This window comes from Acanthochromis polyacanthus, chromosome 1 (genome assembly GCF_021347895.1).
Source record: "Acanthochromis polyacanthus isolate Apoly-LR-REF ecotype Palm Island chromosome 1, KAUST_Apoly_ChrSc, whole genome shotgun sequence".
Classification (NCBI taxonomy): Eukaryota; Metazoa; Chordata; class Actinopteri; family Pomacentridae; genus Acanthochromis; species Acanthochromis polyacanthus.
Genome location: NC_067113.1, coordinates 66,917,324 through 66,935,029, shown reverse-complemented (window position 1 = coordinate 66,935,029; position 17,706 = coordinate 66,917,324). Strand labels below are relative to the sequence as shown.

Here is a 17,706-nt window from a genome sequence, read left to right as displayed (position 1 = left end):
ATTTCAAGACACTGATTTAAATTGATTCAAAGTGATCTGCTGATGATGATTTTGGCTTTTGTGGTTTTATTTATTTTTTCACATTTACTAAGAAACCACAATGAGTCAGTGAATAAATTCCTCCTTTTACTTTCTTTTGGATTTTGTTTAAACATAAATTTAAACATTAATCCTCTCCACTCTTATACAGTCTTACATGTAACTGTACATCTACAGAAGTGGCTGTCTTTGAAAAGTCCTAAGAGACTTACATACTGGCAGGTACAAATCATAAAAACATAAACAGAAAGTTGTCAACAACAAGCTTTACATGCTCAAATCACCTGCTGGGGTCTGCTTTACCCACAGTATTATCTATGAACAAGACAGAAGAGGGAGAAAATAATTATTATTTTAAATGTGTTACTTGTTCATAACGTTGTTAAAATGAAATTCAGTTCATCTGTTGTATTGTTGAGCTGGAGACTGTGGAATTTTAGGGGATTTTCCAAAACCTTTGTCAGTTCACAGTAAACCAAACCTGCTTCGTCATAATCTACCTGGTAACACCAAAACAGAAATCAGTGATAGGGTGGATGGATGGGCTGCGTCATATAGTGGGCGGTCTTACACTGTGTGATAATTATTATTCGCTGCGTACTTTCACTTTAGTTCAGCTCTACCAGCAAAGAGGGGTCAGACGTCGTAACTACAGTAAAAGGAAGGCTCGAAGAAACAACATGAAGTTTCTTTTGTTCCTGTCCCTGGCAGCTTTCTACTGCGCAGTAGAATCCAAATACAGTAAGTCATTTTTTTTCGATCCACCGATCGTAAAATTCTTATTTTAGCCAGCATACAAAATACATACAATTTTATGAAACACAAAATGTACCTACATAGGACGTCTTTCCAGAGACGATTTAATAGAAAACTCCGGTGACTGGAGTTCATATTTGGAACAAATTTAACAGAGAAGCATAAAAAACGTAATTCAGTGGAATTCCCCGAAACACTCCTCGTTCAGTTTCGATTTCGTGTAATGGCCACTGTGCTGTGACTGCACTGTTATGGGGCAAATCTCTTTCCTGTCAAACAATAACAGATTACTAAAACGGTGTATTTTTCAATTTTACTATGTCCCTAAACTTCCAAAATCAAGTGGAGCAAAGTATGAAGACCTTTTTTTCACTGTAATTTCACATTTTCATGCGTCATTTGTGAAATGAAGACAGAAAACCCATGTAAAATGAGTTTTGAATTAAAAATCACCTGACAAACCTGTGGAAATGAAAGTGATTAAATGTGCCAATGATTTTAGTGAGAGCCTGGCAGCACAGAGGTAGGTTCAGTCAGCAGCAAAAACATAATCCGTACTTTCATTGTTGTTGTTCAGGTGAGCTGACTCATAGGAACAGAACTAGAGTTGATTATTTGTTACCTCCTGGTTGAGTTTTGAGCTCCATATTTTTATTTTACTGTCAGTGAAAGTCTGGTCTCTTTACTAAAGTCAAAAATACTTTTCAAATGTGTTATTGTTTTATTTTCTGCTTAAGTTTGAAGTCCCCATAACTATAAAGACCATTTTGTCTGTACTGATTAAAGTAGTTAACAAAATGGCAACATGAACAGCACAAAAACACATTTTATTGTGCCAGGAGTTGCTTTACCGGGGAGAGTTTAACTAAAAATAACAGTGGTGATCTGATCAATCCAAATATTGATAATATCGATACCAGTGTTGGTGACCTTACTGAACGATACCAGCGTAATGAGATTGATGGTACAGTTTAAGTTTTCTCTCCTGTATGCGTGAACTGCTGCGGTTTGATCAAAGAGTCGACCTGGATGTCGGTCAGAGCTCCTCCTGTCACAGAAAAGCAGCACTTTGTTCCTCCTTTCTCTTGTGATTGGATGTTTTACTGTCATGTGACTCAGCAGCTTCAGACAATCAAACAGGCTCAGCAGCTACATCATACAACCTAGTGGTGGAAAGTGTAACTTTAATTTCTTCGTGTCTCTGTCAGTCTTTTCTTGTCTGATTTGTGGAATGAGCTGTTTAGCTGTTGGACATTCCTCAACCAACACTGAGGAAAGAGGAGGCAGAGAGGGAGAAATCCAACTGTCAAAGCTGATGATCAGACTGCAGGCAGGAAGATACTGAACCGGAGACAATAACAAAGACGTGTGCTGTAGCAGGGCCACAAAATTAAAAACCCATTAATCACAGTCATGATTTTAGCTTTTACCAGTACAAGAAAACAACTATCTGCCGTCTTGAATACTAAATATTGCTTTCGTATAATATATCTGAGTAAGAGGTACATCTGTAACAAAAATGACCTTTTTGGACAAAATATTATCTGATGTTGTTCATCTTTATTTTTAAGATGATATGTAGATCCTTAGTTCTTAAGAGTAGCCAAATACTGGATTATAGAATTATTGTAAGAAATGTCCCAATTAAAGAGCATCAAAAAATGAAACCACAAATCTAAGACAATGAATAAAATTATCTGGACTGTGACTGATGAGTTGATAATGTAATCATTGTGACAGGCCTACCATAAGCATAGATCACACAAATGCAGATTTCCCACTGTCTAGTCTTAATCGAAGTTGGTGCAAAATTTAAGAAACATTTTTAACATTCAAAGTGTGTAAGGTCGGCTTTATTTCATTATTGTAATTGACAGCTAATAAGAACAAACCATGTTTAGGATTGGCTGACAAATACAAATGATATTTACTTCTTTGACATACTTAATTTGACAACGCCTGCTGGCTGACAGTCTATATATATGTATATATATATATATATATGTGTATATGTATATATATATATATATATGTGTATATGTATATATATATATATATATATATATATATATATATACACATGCGTATGCCACCCCCTAAAATGTCTCTGCCACCCCTTTGCCACCCTATTAATTTTTCTTTAGATCACCCCTGTCCAGCTTCACATAATTGACTACGTCCAGCGCATTAATTTATTTTACTTATTCAAAGTATGTACAGCTGTCTTATAATGATTTAATAGGTGAAATATATTACTGACCTTTATCTTTCTAAGAAATAAAAAAGGGAATTTTGCTTGGCCCTGTGAGAGACCGGCGATCTGTCCAGGGTGTCCCCTGCCTTCGCTTGAGTCAGGTAGGATAGACTTGAGCACCCCCACAACCCCAGTGAGGATAAAGTAGTGTATAGAGAGAGAGAGAATTTTGCTGGTGGATTGCATTTTTGGGTAAAACTTTCATAATATTAAGATGAGCTAATTTTCTAATTAGCTAAATATTTCTCTTGATTATAAGGGTAATATTGTACGTTTGTTTTTCAGGAGATAACTTTTAAATAATGAAAAGTTAAGCCAAGCCTTTCATCAAAGCAAACTCAAGTGACTGGGAAGCTATTGAGACAAAGCACAGATCTGTTTCTGGTGGAAATACAAAGTTCCAATGTCAGCTAAGGACTTTGTGTTCCTAATTATGTCCACAGGGGTAGTGGGTCATCCCCACACAAAATCATCCTGCCTTTTCTGCTCACTTTCTGTGAAGAAATCTGCATTCAAATTCACACCTCATTCTCAATAGCTTCTGTTCCTAATGACACAACTGCCCGAGTAAGGAGTAGACTTCCTGTCCAGCATGTTCATGTTCTTAAGGTATTGTTGTTTCCATCACTGTAGGCAAAGATAGATAGATAGATAGATAGATAGATAGATAGATAGATAGATAGATAGATAGATAGATAGATAGATAGATAGACACTTTATTAATCCTGAGGGAAACTTAAGTGTTCAGCAGCTGACATACAACAACATAAACAACAAAGACAGGAGAGGCAGGTTAGTAACATTAAAGGTTAGTATCTGACAAAAACTCACTGTACAATAAAATTAAAAGCACTTCTAGTGTTAAAATCATAGAACATAAATGTAATTAAAATTCAATAAATAGTTACACATTTCAAGACACTGATTTAAATTGATTCAAAGTGATCTGCTGATGATGATTTTGGCTTTTGTGGTTTTATTTGTTTTTTCACATTTACTAAGAAACCACAATGAGTCAGTGAATAAATTCCTCCTTTTAATTTCTTTTGGATTTTGTTTAAACATAAATTTAAACATTAATCCTCTCCACTCTTATACAGTCTTACATGTAACTGTACATCTACAGAAGTGGCTGTCTTTGAAAAGTCCTAAGAGACTTACATACTGGCAGGTACAAATCATAAAAACATAAACAGAAAGTTGTCAACAACAAGCTTTACATGCTCAAATCACCTGCTGGGGTCTGCTTTACCCACAGTATTATCTATGAACAAGGCAGAAGAGGGAGAAAAATAATTATTGATTATTTTAAATGTGTTACTTGTTCATAACGTTGTTAAAATGAAATTCAGGTTGTATTGTGTTGTTGAGTTGGTGACTGTGGGATTTTAGGGGATTTTCCAAAACCTTTGTCAGTTCACAGTAAACCAAACCTGCTTCGTCATAATCTACCTGGTAACACCAAAACAGAAATCAGTGATAGGGTGGATGGATGGGCTGCGTCATATAGTGGGCGGGCTTACAGGGTGTGATTATATGGATTTGCTGTACTTTCACTTTAGTTCAGCTCTACCAGCGACGTGGGAACACACGTCTGTCTTTATTGCCATTAACACACAGAATCTAACAAACAAGATGAAACTTCTCTGGTTCGTATCTCTGGCAGCTTTCTACTGCGCAGTAGATTCCAAATACAGTAAGTCATTTTTTTTTCAATCTACCTATCATAAAATTGATATTTTAGCCAGTATACAAAATACATACAATTTGATGAAAGACTGAATTTACCCACATAGCACATTTTCTCTCCAGAGACTAGAGTTAATATTTGGAACAAATTTAAAAGAGAAGCATAAAGAACCTTGTTGTCGTTCAGTGGAATTCCCCGAACAATTCAGTTTCGATTTCGTGTAATGGCCACTGTGCTGTGACTGCACTGTTATGGGGCAAATCAGGTCACCTAGGTGTATTCTCTTTCCTGTCAAACAATATTTTCCTATCTTATGATGTCCCTAAACTTTCAAAATCAAGTGGAACAATGCGTGAAGACCTTTTTTTCACTGTAATTTCACATTTTCATGTGTCATTTAAGTGAAGACAGCAAATCCATGTAAAATGGGTTTAGAATTAAATTTGACCTGACAAACTTGTCAAAATGAAAGCAATTAAATATGCCAGTGATTTTAGTTGAGAGCCTGGCAGCACAGAGGTAGGTTCAGTCAGCAGCAAACATAAAAACATAATCCGTACTTTCATTGTTGTTGTTCAGGTGAGCTACCTCACAGGAACAGAACTAGAGTTGATTATTTGTTACCTCCTGGTTGAGTTCTGAGCTCAATCATATTTGTCTTTTACTGTCGGTAAAAGTCTGGTCTCTTTACTGAAGTCGACCTGGATGTCGGTCAGAGCTCCTCCTGTCACAGAAAAGCAGCACTTTGTTCCTCCTTTCTCTTGTGATTGGATGTTTTATTGTCATGTGACTCAGCAGCTTCAGACAATAAAACAGGCTCAGCAGCTACATCATACAACCTCGTGGTGGAAAGTGTAACTTTAATTTCTTCGTGTCTCTGTCAGTCTTTTCTTATCTGATTTGTAGAATGAGCTGTTTAGCTGTTGGACATTCCTCAACCAACACTGAGGAAAGAGGAGGCAGAGAGGGAGAAATCCAACTGTCAAAGCTGATGATCAGACTGCAGGCAGGAAGATACTGAACCGGAGACAATAACAAAGACGTGTGCTGTAGCAGGGCCACAAAATTAAAAACCCATTAATCACAGTCATGATTTTAGCTTTTACCAGGATAAGAAAACAACTATCTGCGGTCTTTCAAATTGAATATCACGATTCACTGTTAAAAGATGTTACGCGCTTTTGTGCGCTGTTTTCTCTGCTCATAGAAAACAACACATGGATAAAATCAATCACTTTCATCTTGGACTAATCTGAAATGAGAACACTTTACCTCACTCTTTTCAAAGTAATTTTTGCTCTCACACCTGTCTGATCACACAGCTGCAGAGCAGCATCAGTCTGCACTGTGAGGCGTTTAGGGAACATCAGTAAATGTAACGTCTGTGATAAGACAGCTGGTTCAGATGGCAAGGTGTTCCCTGTAACCAGTTTCACTGCTGAATAAGTTAGTCTGATGTATCGGTGGTAATTGGCCCTGTATTAACTTGAGATCAGATCGATACCAAGTCTTGCAGCATCACACACTACCAAAAATAATGCAGTTTAGCTGCTTATCCAATGCCATCCTCATGTGAAAAATATTTATTTACTTATTTTTATCCCATGATGTGTTGTCTCTAGTCAGAAATGGACATGGTTTACAACTTTGCTTCGCCTTCAGTGGAATCAGACTAAAAATGTAAAAATCACCGTTTTCTTGTTTTTGGTTTGTTACATTTTATTTTTAATGTTATTGAACATTTGAAAAATGTTGTGAGAGTGATCCTACCAGACTAACTCATGCAAACCCTGATGAAAGCTTCATTCAGTATTCCTAGCCTAAGCCTGGTCCTAACCTTCCTAGACTATGCCAAGCCTCTGTGATTCATTGTAATTTCTCTTTCCTTATGGCCTTTAGCTCCACCCAAGGTTCAGGTGTACAGCCGTGACCCAGGGGAGTTTGGAAAGGCTAACACTCTGATTTGCCATGTGAGCAACTTCCACCCCCCTGCCATCTCCATCCAGCTGATGAAGGATGGGGTAGAAATCCCTGATGCCTTGCAGACTGACCTGGCCTTCAAAAAAAACTGGCACTTCCATCTGACCAGAAATGTTGCCTTCACACCACAGGATGGAACCAAGTACACCTGCAAAGTCACCCATGGAGAGAAGGCGGCCGTGGACTATATTTGGGGTGAGTTAAGGACGGCCACAGTGTGTGTGCAACACATTTAGTTTAAAGAAACTGTCAGAAAGTAGCACATAAATGAATAAACGTATAAATGAAACCCGTAATTTCAAACTATGACTGATAATGGTAATTCTCTCAAGGTACATAGAATTTCAGTCTTTTACATTTTTTTCTTTTTTTTCTTTTTTTTTACACAGAGTCAAAGATGTAACTCAGTGGAGTCCCAGATTGGTGAGTTTACTGCTTTATTAGAGATTTTATTTTACTTCACCAGCAATATCCCAGTTGTTCATTTGTTATTGTCTGCTGCTGATGATGTCATTTTCTCTGTTCAGAGCAGTGATGCCCGAGACTGTCTTCGGTGAGAGCGACATTTGATTAGCAATTCTTTTTATCTGACAAAGTTAGTAAGGGTGATTGTTTTACTTTGGTAACTAACTTTTTCAGATAAAAAGAATTGCTAATCAAATACAAGAAAACAACAAAATGGACATAATCAACCTTCATATCTTCAATCAACAGAATCATATGGGTTTTTTTTTTCTGACTTTCACACTTTGTTTCTCACAGTAAATACCAGTATCATATTTAGGTAATGATTTGTCACTATGAGTGAAAATAGGGGCTGCTTGTTATATAGCCAATTATTGAAGTGTGTTGAGATAACTTGTGTTTGATACTCAAATTTGTGAGTGTCTAATGCTTAAATGACACCATGCTTATGTTTATGTCTACAAATAAGAAATGTCTTTAAAATGAATATGACATGACTGGGGTATTCTTTTCTGAATCGGATAGAAGTGTGCTCTGAAATTTTGATTTGCTATTTAAGATGTTTGAGGACACTTCCTAAATAAAGATATCTTGGAAAATGTGTGGTCTTTTAAATTTTTTTTTACAATTGACACTTTATTAAATGGAGAATAATACAAAGAATAGCTGTCTTTATGTGAAGAAAATGGGTACACTGCTACCCTTAAATAACCCAGTCACAAGTGTGCCACCCAGATGTCCTTCAGTCTAACCGATTCAGCAGCTCACAGTATTAAAATATGTGGTATGTTGTATATTTTATTTTCACATTTCACACGCATGAAAAGTCCCTAATTGAGTTTGGAGAAAGTGCATTGTCCAACATTTACTCATCACAAATAGAAATACAATATATTCTTCCATTAAGATGGCAGGTGAACTGAAATGTACAAAAAGAGTTAGCATCGTTTTGCAACAGTTTTGTGAACAGTATAACTGATTTTTTTTAGACTTGTTTCTTCAGCCTATTCAAAATAGAGAATAAAATGAAAGGTTCACCAGGTGCTGTCCTGACCCAGGTAAGGAAGGAGCATGTTTGTACAGCTCAAAGTAATTGTTGATGTCATATAATCACCTACCTAAATGAGCCTTACCTGAATCAATCTAAGATAAACATTCCCTGATATTTTAATTTGAAAACAGGCAGTTTTAACAAGTGATAGTCTTTGAAGAGCAGCGTATATTCACTAATCACCCACAAGATTAAACAGAACTCTGCTGGCCAGACCTGAATCCTCTGCTATGAAGCTTGTGCTAGCAGAACGTTAGCTGACTGTACTTTAATGTCATGTAACCCTTTAATTCTATGAAATTATACTTCCTATAAGACCCAGTGGATCTTTAAACTAGTAGTGTCTGTGTTCCTCAGAATTAGGATGCACCACGTCACAAAAATCATCACACTGAAACACCAGAGTGGCAGCACAAGGAAGAAACTCTGCAAAACAGTTCTCTTCCAGGGGTACTAGGTCAATGAAATGCTTGTAAATACTTTTGTACATAGTTTTCTGGGAGGATTGTTTATGTTCTTGTTCCTTGAATATTTCAGTTCTTTGGCTAACAATGCTAAAGATGATGATAGTGATATAATAGTAATAGTAGTAGTAGTAATAATAACAGTAATAATAATAATAACGATAAAAAATAATAGTAATAATAGCAGTAATAATAGTAATAATAATAATAATTGATATAATAGTAATAGTAGTAGTAATAATAATGATAATAGTAATAGTAGTAGTAGTAATAATAGCAGTAATAATAGTAAGAGTAATAATAGTAGTAGTAATAGAAGTAATAGTAATAATCCATCCATCCATCCATCCTCTATACACCACTTTATCCTCATTAGGGTCGCGGGGGGTGCTGGAGCCTATCCCAGCTAACTCGGGCGAAGGCAGGGGACACCCTTGACAGGTCGCCAGTCTGTCACAGGGCTACATATACACACAAAGAATCACACTCACATTCACACCTACGGGCAATTTAGAGTTACCAATTAACCTCAGCATATTTTTGGACTGTGGGAGGAAGCCGGAGTACCGGGAGAAAACCCACGCATGCACAGGGAGAACATGCAAACTCCATGCAGAAAGATCCCAGGCCCACCCTGGGATTTCAACCGGGGATCTTGTTGCTGCAAGGCGAAAGTGCTGAGCAGCAATGGCGATTTTAGGGGTTGGCCTGGGGTGGCCGGGGCCACCCCTGAAATCTCATTGGCCACCCCTGCGGCCACCCCAGATCTGATAGGTAGTTGGTCACATGGGCGTAACGGACGCGGGGTACGCATGGGACATGTCCCCCGCACTTTCCACATCTGTCCCCTCTGTCCCCCCGCACTTTTTTCAGCCGTTACAACAGCTAAACCCGTTATTAGCATCCAGTAACGTGTTTTCCCGAGCCGTCTTTGAATGCACCATGAGCGCATGCTAACGCAGGTGTTCCACAGGAGACGTGCTGCTGCGCTGAGCAGTGCTGAACTTGCGTCTAGAGTAATGTTTAGCAAACCAGCCAGAGCCAGCAAGAAGCAAAAAACTTTACACAGTTCTTTCCAAACAAACCGTGTAAGTTGTGTGACCTTGTTGGATGCAAACAATGTTAGACTTGTTAGCTAAATGATGACAAGGTAAAACGTGGCAATATATCAATATGTTAGTTAATAATTTTAATGTGGTTGCCTCTGTTACATTACTGCTAATTAGTTTATTCTTGGAATAAACCCAGTCCTCTTTCATTTCTGGGCAGAAGATGTGCTCACAATTGCTCTCCATGTATTTAAGTCTTTTGGTCCCAAAAGAGGAGAGTCAGGGAGGAGAAAAAAGAATAGGATATCTATAGACCTTTTTCCGAAACGTCATCATCGAACGTCACCGCCGGTCACCGGCCCTAGCAACGCGATTCCGCCATTTTAAGAGGGGTATGCTTTGCCTTGACGACCATTACTTTCCCACGTTTCCCTCCCGATTTGAACGACCAAAAGCAGATATGCCCAAAACCTGCGCTGTTTTTGGCTGTAGTTCTCAGTCATGGAGCAACAAGAACATTTCCTTTTACAGGATTCCGACTGAAAAGGGCCAGAAAAGGAGTTTATGGCTCAAAGCATTGAGGCGGATTAACAATAATGGAACCACATGGAGCCCACAGTCAAAATGGTCCTATGTTTGCAGTCAGCATTTCGTCAATGGTATGTTGTGTTTCATGCAATTATTAACCCTTAACTGATTTTCTGAAATTATTAATTAATAAGCTTAACCTGTTGCGCTTCAGTGTCCCGCCCGCGGTACACTTTGAAATCTGCATAAGCAATTTGCTAAATGTCTGAAACTGCAAACACGATTATACAAACACTATACGCCGATGGAAAGCTTAGATTCTCATGAATCCGCCGATATAAACCACTTTCAGATGTGATTACCACAGCGGGTAATATAAACACATTTGTCCGACAAAAACGAATATCCATCCATCCGTTCTCTGTACACGGCTTCAACATACACAGCGCGACTCACATTTCCGGGTTCATTATTACACACAGATGAAAATATTCCACAAAAAACGGCCGTAATCTAACCTTGGACATCCAGACGAAACAAGCCAGTAACATATTTTGTCCAAAACATGTCTTGAAGTCGGTATATAATCCACGAATAGGTCGTTTTCAAGGAAATGCACCTCGCGATGCACGTCCAATATTCCCTGTATTTCTCGTCATATTTTTATTTACAAATAGAATATTACCGATTTTTTTGTACTAAAAGTGGCTGGAATTGACTGCAGCTTATGATGTCTATAATTATCTGAAATGTTGAGGGCTAGCTACTTAACTTAGGCTAGTGCTAGCTGTGCTTCCCACAAAAAGTCAGGGGTCTTTCTACTCACACTGCTATTTTCAAACCTTCTCTCCTCCCTTTCGTTCTGCTAACTACTATGCTGTAATCAGCAGCATTGTCCTCATTATTGTTAGCACCTCATACCCTTGGGCCTAGGGTGGGTAGAGCTCATTTACAGGTATCTGACTCTTAGTTTTGATAATGCACATCTAACTAATATACATACACTACTTCCACTTGAAATTAAAAGGTGGAATGGCTCACCCCGTTAGCTTAACATTAGCTTAGCATAGCGGAGCTGGTGTAGCCATATCTTACAAAGCATTTATCATTCTGACATTGACCTGTATGCACAAAAACGTATAAATATAAGCATACCTCAAAGAAAACGTATGAGTCCAGGCTTTTATAAGTCTTCATCTTCTCCATTGTGTGGATGCCTGGGCTGTTGATAAGGTACTCGTAAATGGAGTGCCAATGAAGATCTGGACACGTAGTAGGGTCATTTTCCCATGAAACCAGAGGAATTTGGTACGGACATGACTGCAAACCAACCAGTTCTATTTTTTCTTTATACCGTAGCTTGGCTTTTGGCTCAAGATTTCCGAAATAATCACCAGACGTTTTTCTCCGGGTCAAAACCGCGTGGTTTCGGCGGTCAAATCATGGTTGCTAATGACTTTGTTGCCCCCTCTTAAAATGGCGGCGTGCGTTGCTAAGGAAGGTATGGTCACGTGTCCCCGACTCTGACGTCACTGCGAAAAGGTCTATGGTATAAAAGTGGTTAAATTTACAACTATTTTTACTGCTTCTCTTTCAAATTCTATCTCAGAATTTTGATTTTCAGATTTTTTAATGATTATTTCCATAACAAAGAGCAGAGTCAGACAGGAGATGGACCAGAGGAGGCGGCCAGCAGTAATGTTGACCATGCAGGGTCTGCAGAGGTGAAAAAATATATATAAGTGGCTGAGAAAAAAATATGTATCTATGGGTTAAAGTGATTTTGAGGTTAAATTCTACTGCAAGTTTTACTCTTACTAATGCTATTTCAGAATTTTTCTTACCACATTTTTTATGTTTATTGCCATAACAGAAAGAGCAGAGTCAGGGAGGAGATGGATCAGAGGCCAGCAGCAGGGACAAGGATGTAGGGTCTTTACAGGTAAGGAGAGATTATAACTTCCTGAAAATAAGAGATCTATTGCAGGGAGAAACCAGGCAGTACTGATCATTTCATGTTCAGTGTTTGGCACCTTTGGCTACTCGTCCAGTAGATGTTCAAGGGACATTGTTGTCAACTCAACTAGAGTTTGGCCACTAAAACTTTAGATTTTATAGTTTAAAGTTTTATACTTTATAGTTTAAAGAACTAGCCTAGTTGGTCCCCTGGTATTGTACTGTGGCTGTTAGGGATTGTGTGGTTCTTTAGCCACTAAGGACGGTGCAATTAAATGTAAGAGAATGATAAATCGCTCTGAAAAATTTGTCCCCCTCACTTCTGAGATGGTGGTTACGCCCATGGTTGGTCAAGTTCGTCAACACGAGAAACAAGAGAAATTCTGTCAATCAATGATAGAAACGTCACACGTGTAGCTACTATACAAGGTGCTCGGATATTTTTTTACAATGCTGGTTTTGCCACTCAACACTTAGATGCCGGACTTCTGTTCAGCCTATGGATGCTCTAATGAGCGCTGTAAGGAAACAAGAGCTCGTGGGATTACTTTTCACATGTAAAATGTATGTAAGGAATAATATATTGTTAGCAGGTTGTCATAGCTAGAGTGAAATAAACGCCGAGAAGACGGATAGAACCCCCCAGCTCCGTGTCTGGCTTCTACTACCCATGATCTAACCAGCTCTCTACATCATCCTGTGTATTACACAGCTGCTTTCCGGTGAAATAACTAATCTGAGACAATTTTTTTGTTTAAAATTTGATGTTATGAATCTAGCGTTCCTAGCAACTTACTGCAGTAATTGGTACAAGATGGCGCTTCAGTTAGTAAAGCAACAATACAGGTGACACAGTTGATGAGCTGATGACTGATAATGTTATTCTACAGGATGAGTTGAAAGCAGTTGAATTTTGTTAATCTAATCTAATTTGTGAAGAGATGAGGACTTTAATCCAAGGAAATGGCTCTTAGAAAATTTGTACCCTATCCTGAACATATTTTACTGATTTAGAGTAGTTAAAATAACCAGATATAATTGAGGACTGTAATAATGGGAAATGGAATTTAAAAATAAACCAGAATAGACACCTTTATTCAACACTTATGAGACAGGAAATCATGGGAGAAAGAGGGGATGTCACATGCAGCAAAGTACTGGGATTTGAACTGTGGTCGGCTGCGTACATGACATTAAACTCCGCTATGCCATAGCCACCCCACACTAGCTTTGTGTCCCTTCAAGGCCACCCCGGCAAAAAAGTCCTGGATACGCCACTGCTGAGCAGCCCATAGTAATAATACTAATCATAATAATAATACCAGTAACTGTAAATGTGACTCAAAACTTAAATTCAAAAGCATTAGCAGAAATGCTTTTGCATTTCAAAGTCATGGCTGCACTATTTGAATCAAAACTAAAATGAAAAAGCAATATTCCAAAATGCAATTTCATTTTCTTCTTCAGCACTGCTCATTCTGTGACTAAATGAAAAAGCAAAAGCAAATCGGACAAGGTACGTTTTATCCGTTTGTTTCCTGGCTATAAAAGACACAAGCAGAAACAAAAAATCAAGCCGTTTCTTCGTTTTTTCGTTTTGAGCAAAAAACAAAAAAACAGGAAACGGTTCGTTTTTTCGTTTTCACCCCCAAAATGAAAATACGACTCAATATTCCATTTCATTGGTGGGCGGGGCTTCGGAGCCTGCTGGTGCACAATAAAGCTCCTGCCCATCACAATAAAGCTCTTGCGCTGGCATTCACAGACAGACTGACTTTCATTGTATTGCCTGCCCCCACTGCACTTCCCCTAACTCTAAATCAAAGCAAGTCGTGTACACAGTAATGACAGTCATAACCAGTGGTGTAGTCTAGTTTTTTCTACTGGGTATACTCCAACCTCATAAACCAAAGCCAGGTCAGGTTCTCATATATGTGCGCGTGCACTCACATGTCCGCGCGCGCACACACACACACACACACACACACACACACACATACACACACAGCAGCAGCAGCTCCTTTATTTCAAACTACCAATTAGATACTTATAGACATTATAGCGTCAGCAGCTCCTCCTCCTGCCATCAGGTAGAGCTGATGTTTCCTCTTCATCAGGTAAAGCTGATGTTTCCTCTTCATCAGGTAGAGGTGATGTTTCCTCTTCATCAGGTAGACCTGATGTTTCCTCTTCATCAGGTAAACCTGATGTTTCCTCTTCATCAGGTAGACCTGATGTTTCCTCTTCATCAGGCTCCCTTTCCTAAATGTTAACCTTAGCTCCAGCTGTAGTGTTCCCTAAAGTGGCAGTATTCACAGGACAAGCAACAGGCTTATTAAAACACTGAAATAGTTTCATTAAGCTTTGCTTTCTTTTTATTTTTTCTCCACTGACTGATGTTGGGTCATTAGAAGTTCTAGACTCATGTCCCTCTTCTTCTAAGCCAGGGGTATTCAGCTAAAATTCAGAGAGGTCCAGTCAGAAAAGGTCCAGAACATCATAATGTCTAACTTGAGTTACTGTGATATATGCTGATGTAACCTGGTAGTTTTATTAGAGTCTGCCTGTAATCAAAAACTGACCGTCAAATAAATTCAGTACGGTTCAAAAACATTTTGACATTTATTAATAAATAACTTATATATAACTGTATATCTTAGAATAAAGTGCAGAACTTAAAAAAGCATGACTGAACAACCTGAATCAACTTCTATACATCTTTAACAATAATTAAATCTCATAAATGTAAACATTTGAACACTTTTACATTTTTGTCTGTCTCATATCACTCCCCTAATATCTCTGCGGCTTAATGGGAGAACTGAGCTGCTGCTTGTTTGAGCCGTTCTCAAAACATATTTTGATTATGTTCATAGTTGAGAAAGCTGCCTTACAGCTGTTTGCTGAGCCAAACATGGTCAGCATGTGACCACAGTCTGTCCTCTAGAGATGTATAAGGCACAAAAGATACGGTCCGAATTTCCATATAACCACTTAAAATGCGCAAACACATGTATTAGTATGTTTTTTTGACATAACGTTCATTTTTCTCTGTGTCAGGAAGCGGTGAAGCTGTATGGGACGGGGGAAGGTGTCTGGCTGAGAACAGGGCTCACTAAAGGCCGACCGCGGTCCGGATCCGGACCCAGACGCCGTCTATACGGGTGTAAATTTGACAGGTCGCTTCTATTTTACCGGTGCAGCTTTCCAGTGTTTATCATTGGTCTATCGGCTCAGAAACGCACAGACCAATTATGTCCGAGTTCAGGCATCCCACGTGACGCTACTCAGCCAATGACGTCGCTGAATCGCATCGCAGCTCTGCCTTCAAAAAGCAGCTGAGAGATGAGGGACAGAGAGGACAGTAGTGATGGAAGTTCAGCTCTTTTCAGAGAGCTTTTGGCACGGCTTCCAAAGAAAAGCCGGTTCTTTCGGCTCCCAAACGGCTCCTAATTTATTATTGTTTGTAGCCTCATATTTAGCCAAACCAGGCAAATATGAATCGTTTGTGTTTTGACAAACTCTTTTTCATTCAGTGTTTTTATGAGAAGCCTTATAATTGACTCATTTTGTACATTTGCTCTGTTACAAAAACAGGTATTCTTGCTTTTGTTTATTATTTCAACCAAACTTTTTTGCACAAAAAACAAATGAACAAAACTCTGCACATGAACCCACAGAACCAGAACAGAACCAGAACCAGACTCAGTATTCAAACAGTATAAATGTCCTCAGAGCAGGCTGACATTTAGAAAAATCAGATGGCTGAGCTTGGATGGGCTGATACATTTCTTCTTTCAGTGAATATCTGCCGTGTTTTTGAGAAGATTCTCTCAGATGGAAGAAGTTGTCTCTCCTCCATCACCTTCACCAGGTGGGGCAGACTGAGGCCTTGTCCTGCTCCAGCTCAGTGGGTCGTCTGCTGGTTGGATGAGGGGTTCCTCTAGATATGATCCTCCATTACCACATTAGCTGTAGGATTTCTCCTGAATCATCTCCTGTAGCTCTTCCATCAAAGAGGCTCCACACAGCAGAAGTTTGAGGTTCCTCCTCCACTTGGTCCTCTAATGGTGGAGGTGTCAGACTGCTGCTCATATTCTCTGAAGTTTCTCATCAACAGCTCTGTTGTCACTGAAGGCAAGCTTCTTTAATCTAGGATCCAGTAACATGTTTTCTGCTAGGACAGTGTTAAACTCCATACTCCATTAAATACGTTAGGAGTCGGCTCTTCAGATTCACTACAAAGCATCGACTCTGAGAGTCGTATCTTTTGTGCCTTATACATCTCTAGAGGACAGACTGTGGTCACATGCTGACCATGTTTGGCTCAGCAAACAGCTGTAAGGCAGCTTTCTCAACTATGAACATAATCAAAATATGTTTTGAGAACGGCTCAAACAAGCAGCAGCTCAGTTCTCCCATTAAGCAGCAGAGATATTAGGGGAGTGATATGAGACAGACAAAAATGTAAAAGTGTTCAAATGTTTACATTTATGAAATTTAATTATTGTTAAAGATGTATAGAAGTTGATTCAGGTTGTTCAGTCATGCTTTTTTAAGTTCTGCACTTTATTCTAAGATATACAGTTATATATAAGTTATTTATTAATAAATGTCAAAATGTTTTTGAACCGTACTGAATTTATTTGACGGTCAGTTTTTGATTACAGGCAGACTCTAATAAAACTACCAGGTTACATCAGCATATATCACAGTAACTCAAGTTAGACATTATGATGTTCTGGACCTTTTCTGACTGGACCTCTCTGAATTTTAGCTGAATACCCCTGGCTTAGAAGAAGAGGGACATGAGTCTAGAACTTCTAATGACCCAGCATCAGTCAGTGGAGAAAAAATAAGAAAAAGAAAGCAAAGCTAAATGAAACTATTTCAGTGTTTTAATAAGCCTGTTGCTTGTCCTGTGAATACTGCCACTTTAGGGAACACTACAGCTGGAGCTAAGGTTAACATTTAGGAAAGGGAGCCTGATGAAGAGGAAACATCAGCTCTACCTGATGAAGAGGAAACATCAGCTCTACCTGATGGCAGGAGGAGGAGCTGCTGACGCTATAATGTCTATAAGTATCTAATTGGTAGTTTGAAATAAAGGAGCTGCTGCTGCTGTGTGTGTGTGTGTGTGTGTGTGTGTGCGCGCGCGCGGACATGTGAGTGCACGCGCACATATATGAGAACCTGACCTGGCTTTGGTTTATGAGGTTGGAGTATACCCACTAGAAAAAACTAGACTACACCACTGGTTATGACTGTCATTACTGTGTACACGACTTGCTTTGATTTAGAGTTAGGGGAAGTGCAGTGGGGGCAGGCAATACAATGAAAGTCAGTCTGTCTGTGAATGCCAGCGCAAGAGCTTTATTGTGATGGGCAGGAGCTTTATTGTGCACCGGCAGGCTCCGAAGCCCCGCCCACCAATGAAACGGAATATTGAGTCGTATTTTCATTTTGGGGGTGAA

At 38.9% G+C, this 17,706-nt stretch overlaps 1 protein-coding gene across 2 annotated transcripts; it reads left to right on the top strand.

Annotated features, from left to right (window-relative positions):
• The first annotated feature begins 620 nt into the window (after positions 1-620).
• Positions 621-7,785, top strand: b2m (beta-2-microglobulin). Of its 2 annotated transcripts, none has more exons than XM_051954616.1 (4): positions 621-780; positions 6,639-6,914; positions 7,109-7,142; positions 7,247-7,785. In XM_051954616.1, exons 1-3 carry the CDS (start codon positions 720-722, stop codon positions 7,120-7,122), a joined length of 351 nt encoding a protein of 116 aa, XP_051810576.1. In that variant the 5' UTR covers positions 621-719; the 3' UTR covers positions 7,123-7,142; positions 7,247-7,785. The 2 variants fall into 2 exon arrangements, with proteins under 2 accessions (XP_051810576.1, XP_022071502.1); XM_022215810.2 differs by lacking the exon at positions 621-780 and adding an exon at positions 4,609-4,745.
• The last annotated feature ends 9,921 nt before the right edge of the window (positions 7,786-17,706 follow it).

Coding starts and splice junctions, on each gene's coding strand:
- b2m (XM_051954616.1), top strand. CDS start 720: ATGAAGTTTCTTTTGTTCCTGTCCCTGGCAGCTTTCTACTGCGCAGTA. Junction 781..6,638: donor CGCAGTAGAATCCAAATACA/GTAAGTCATTTT, acceptor TATGGCCTTTAG/CTCCACCCAAGGTTCAGGTG.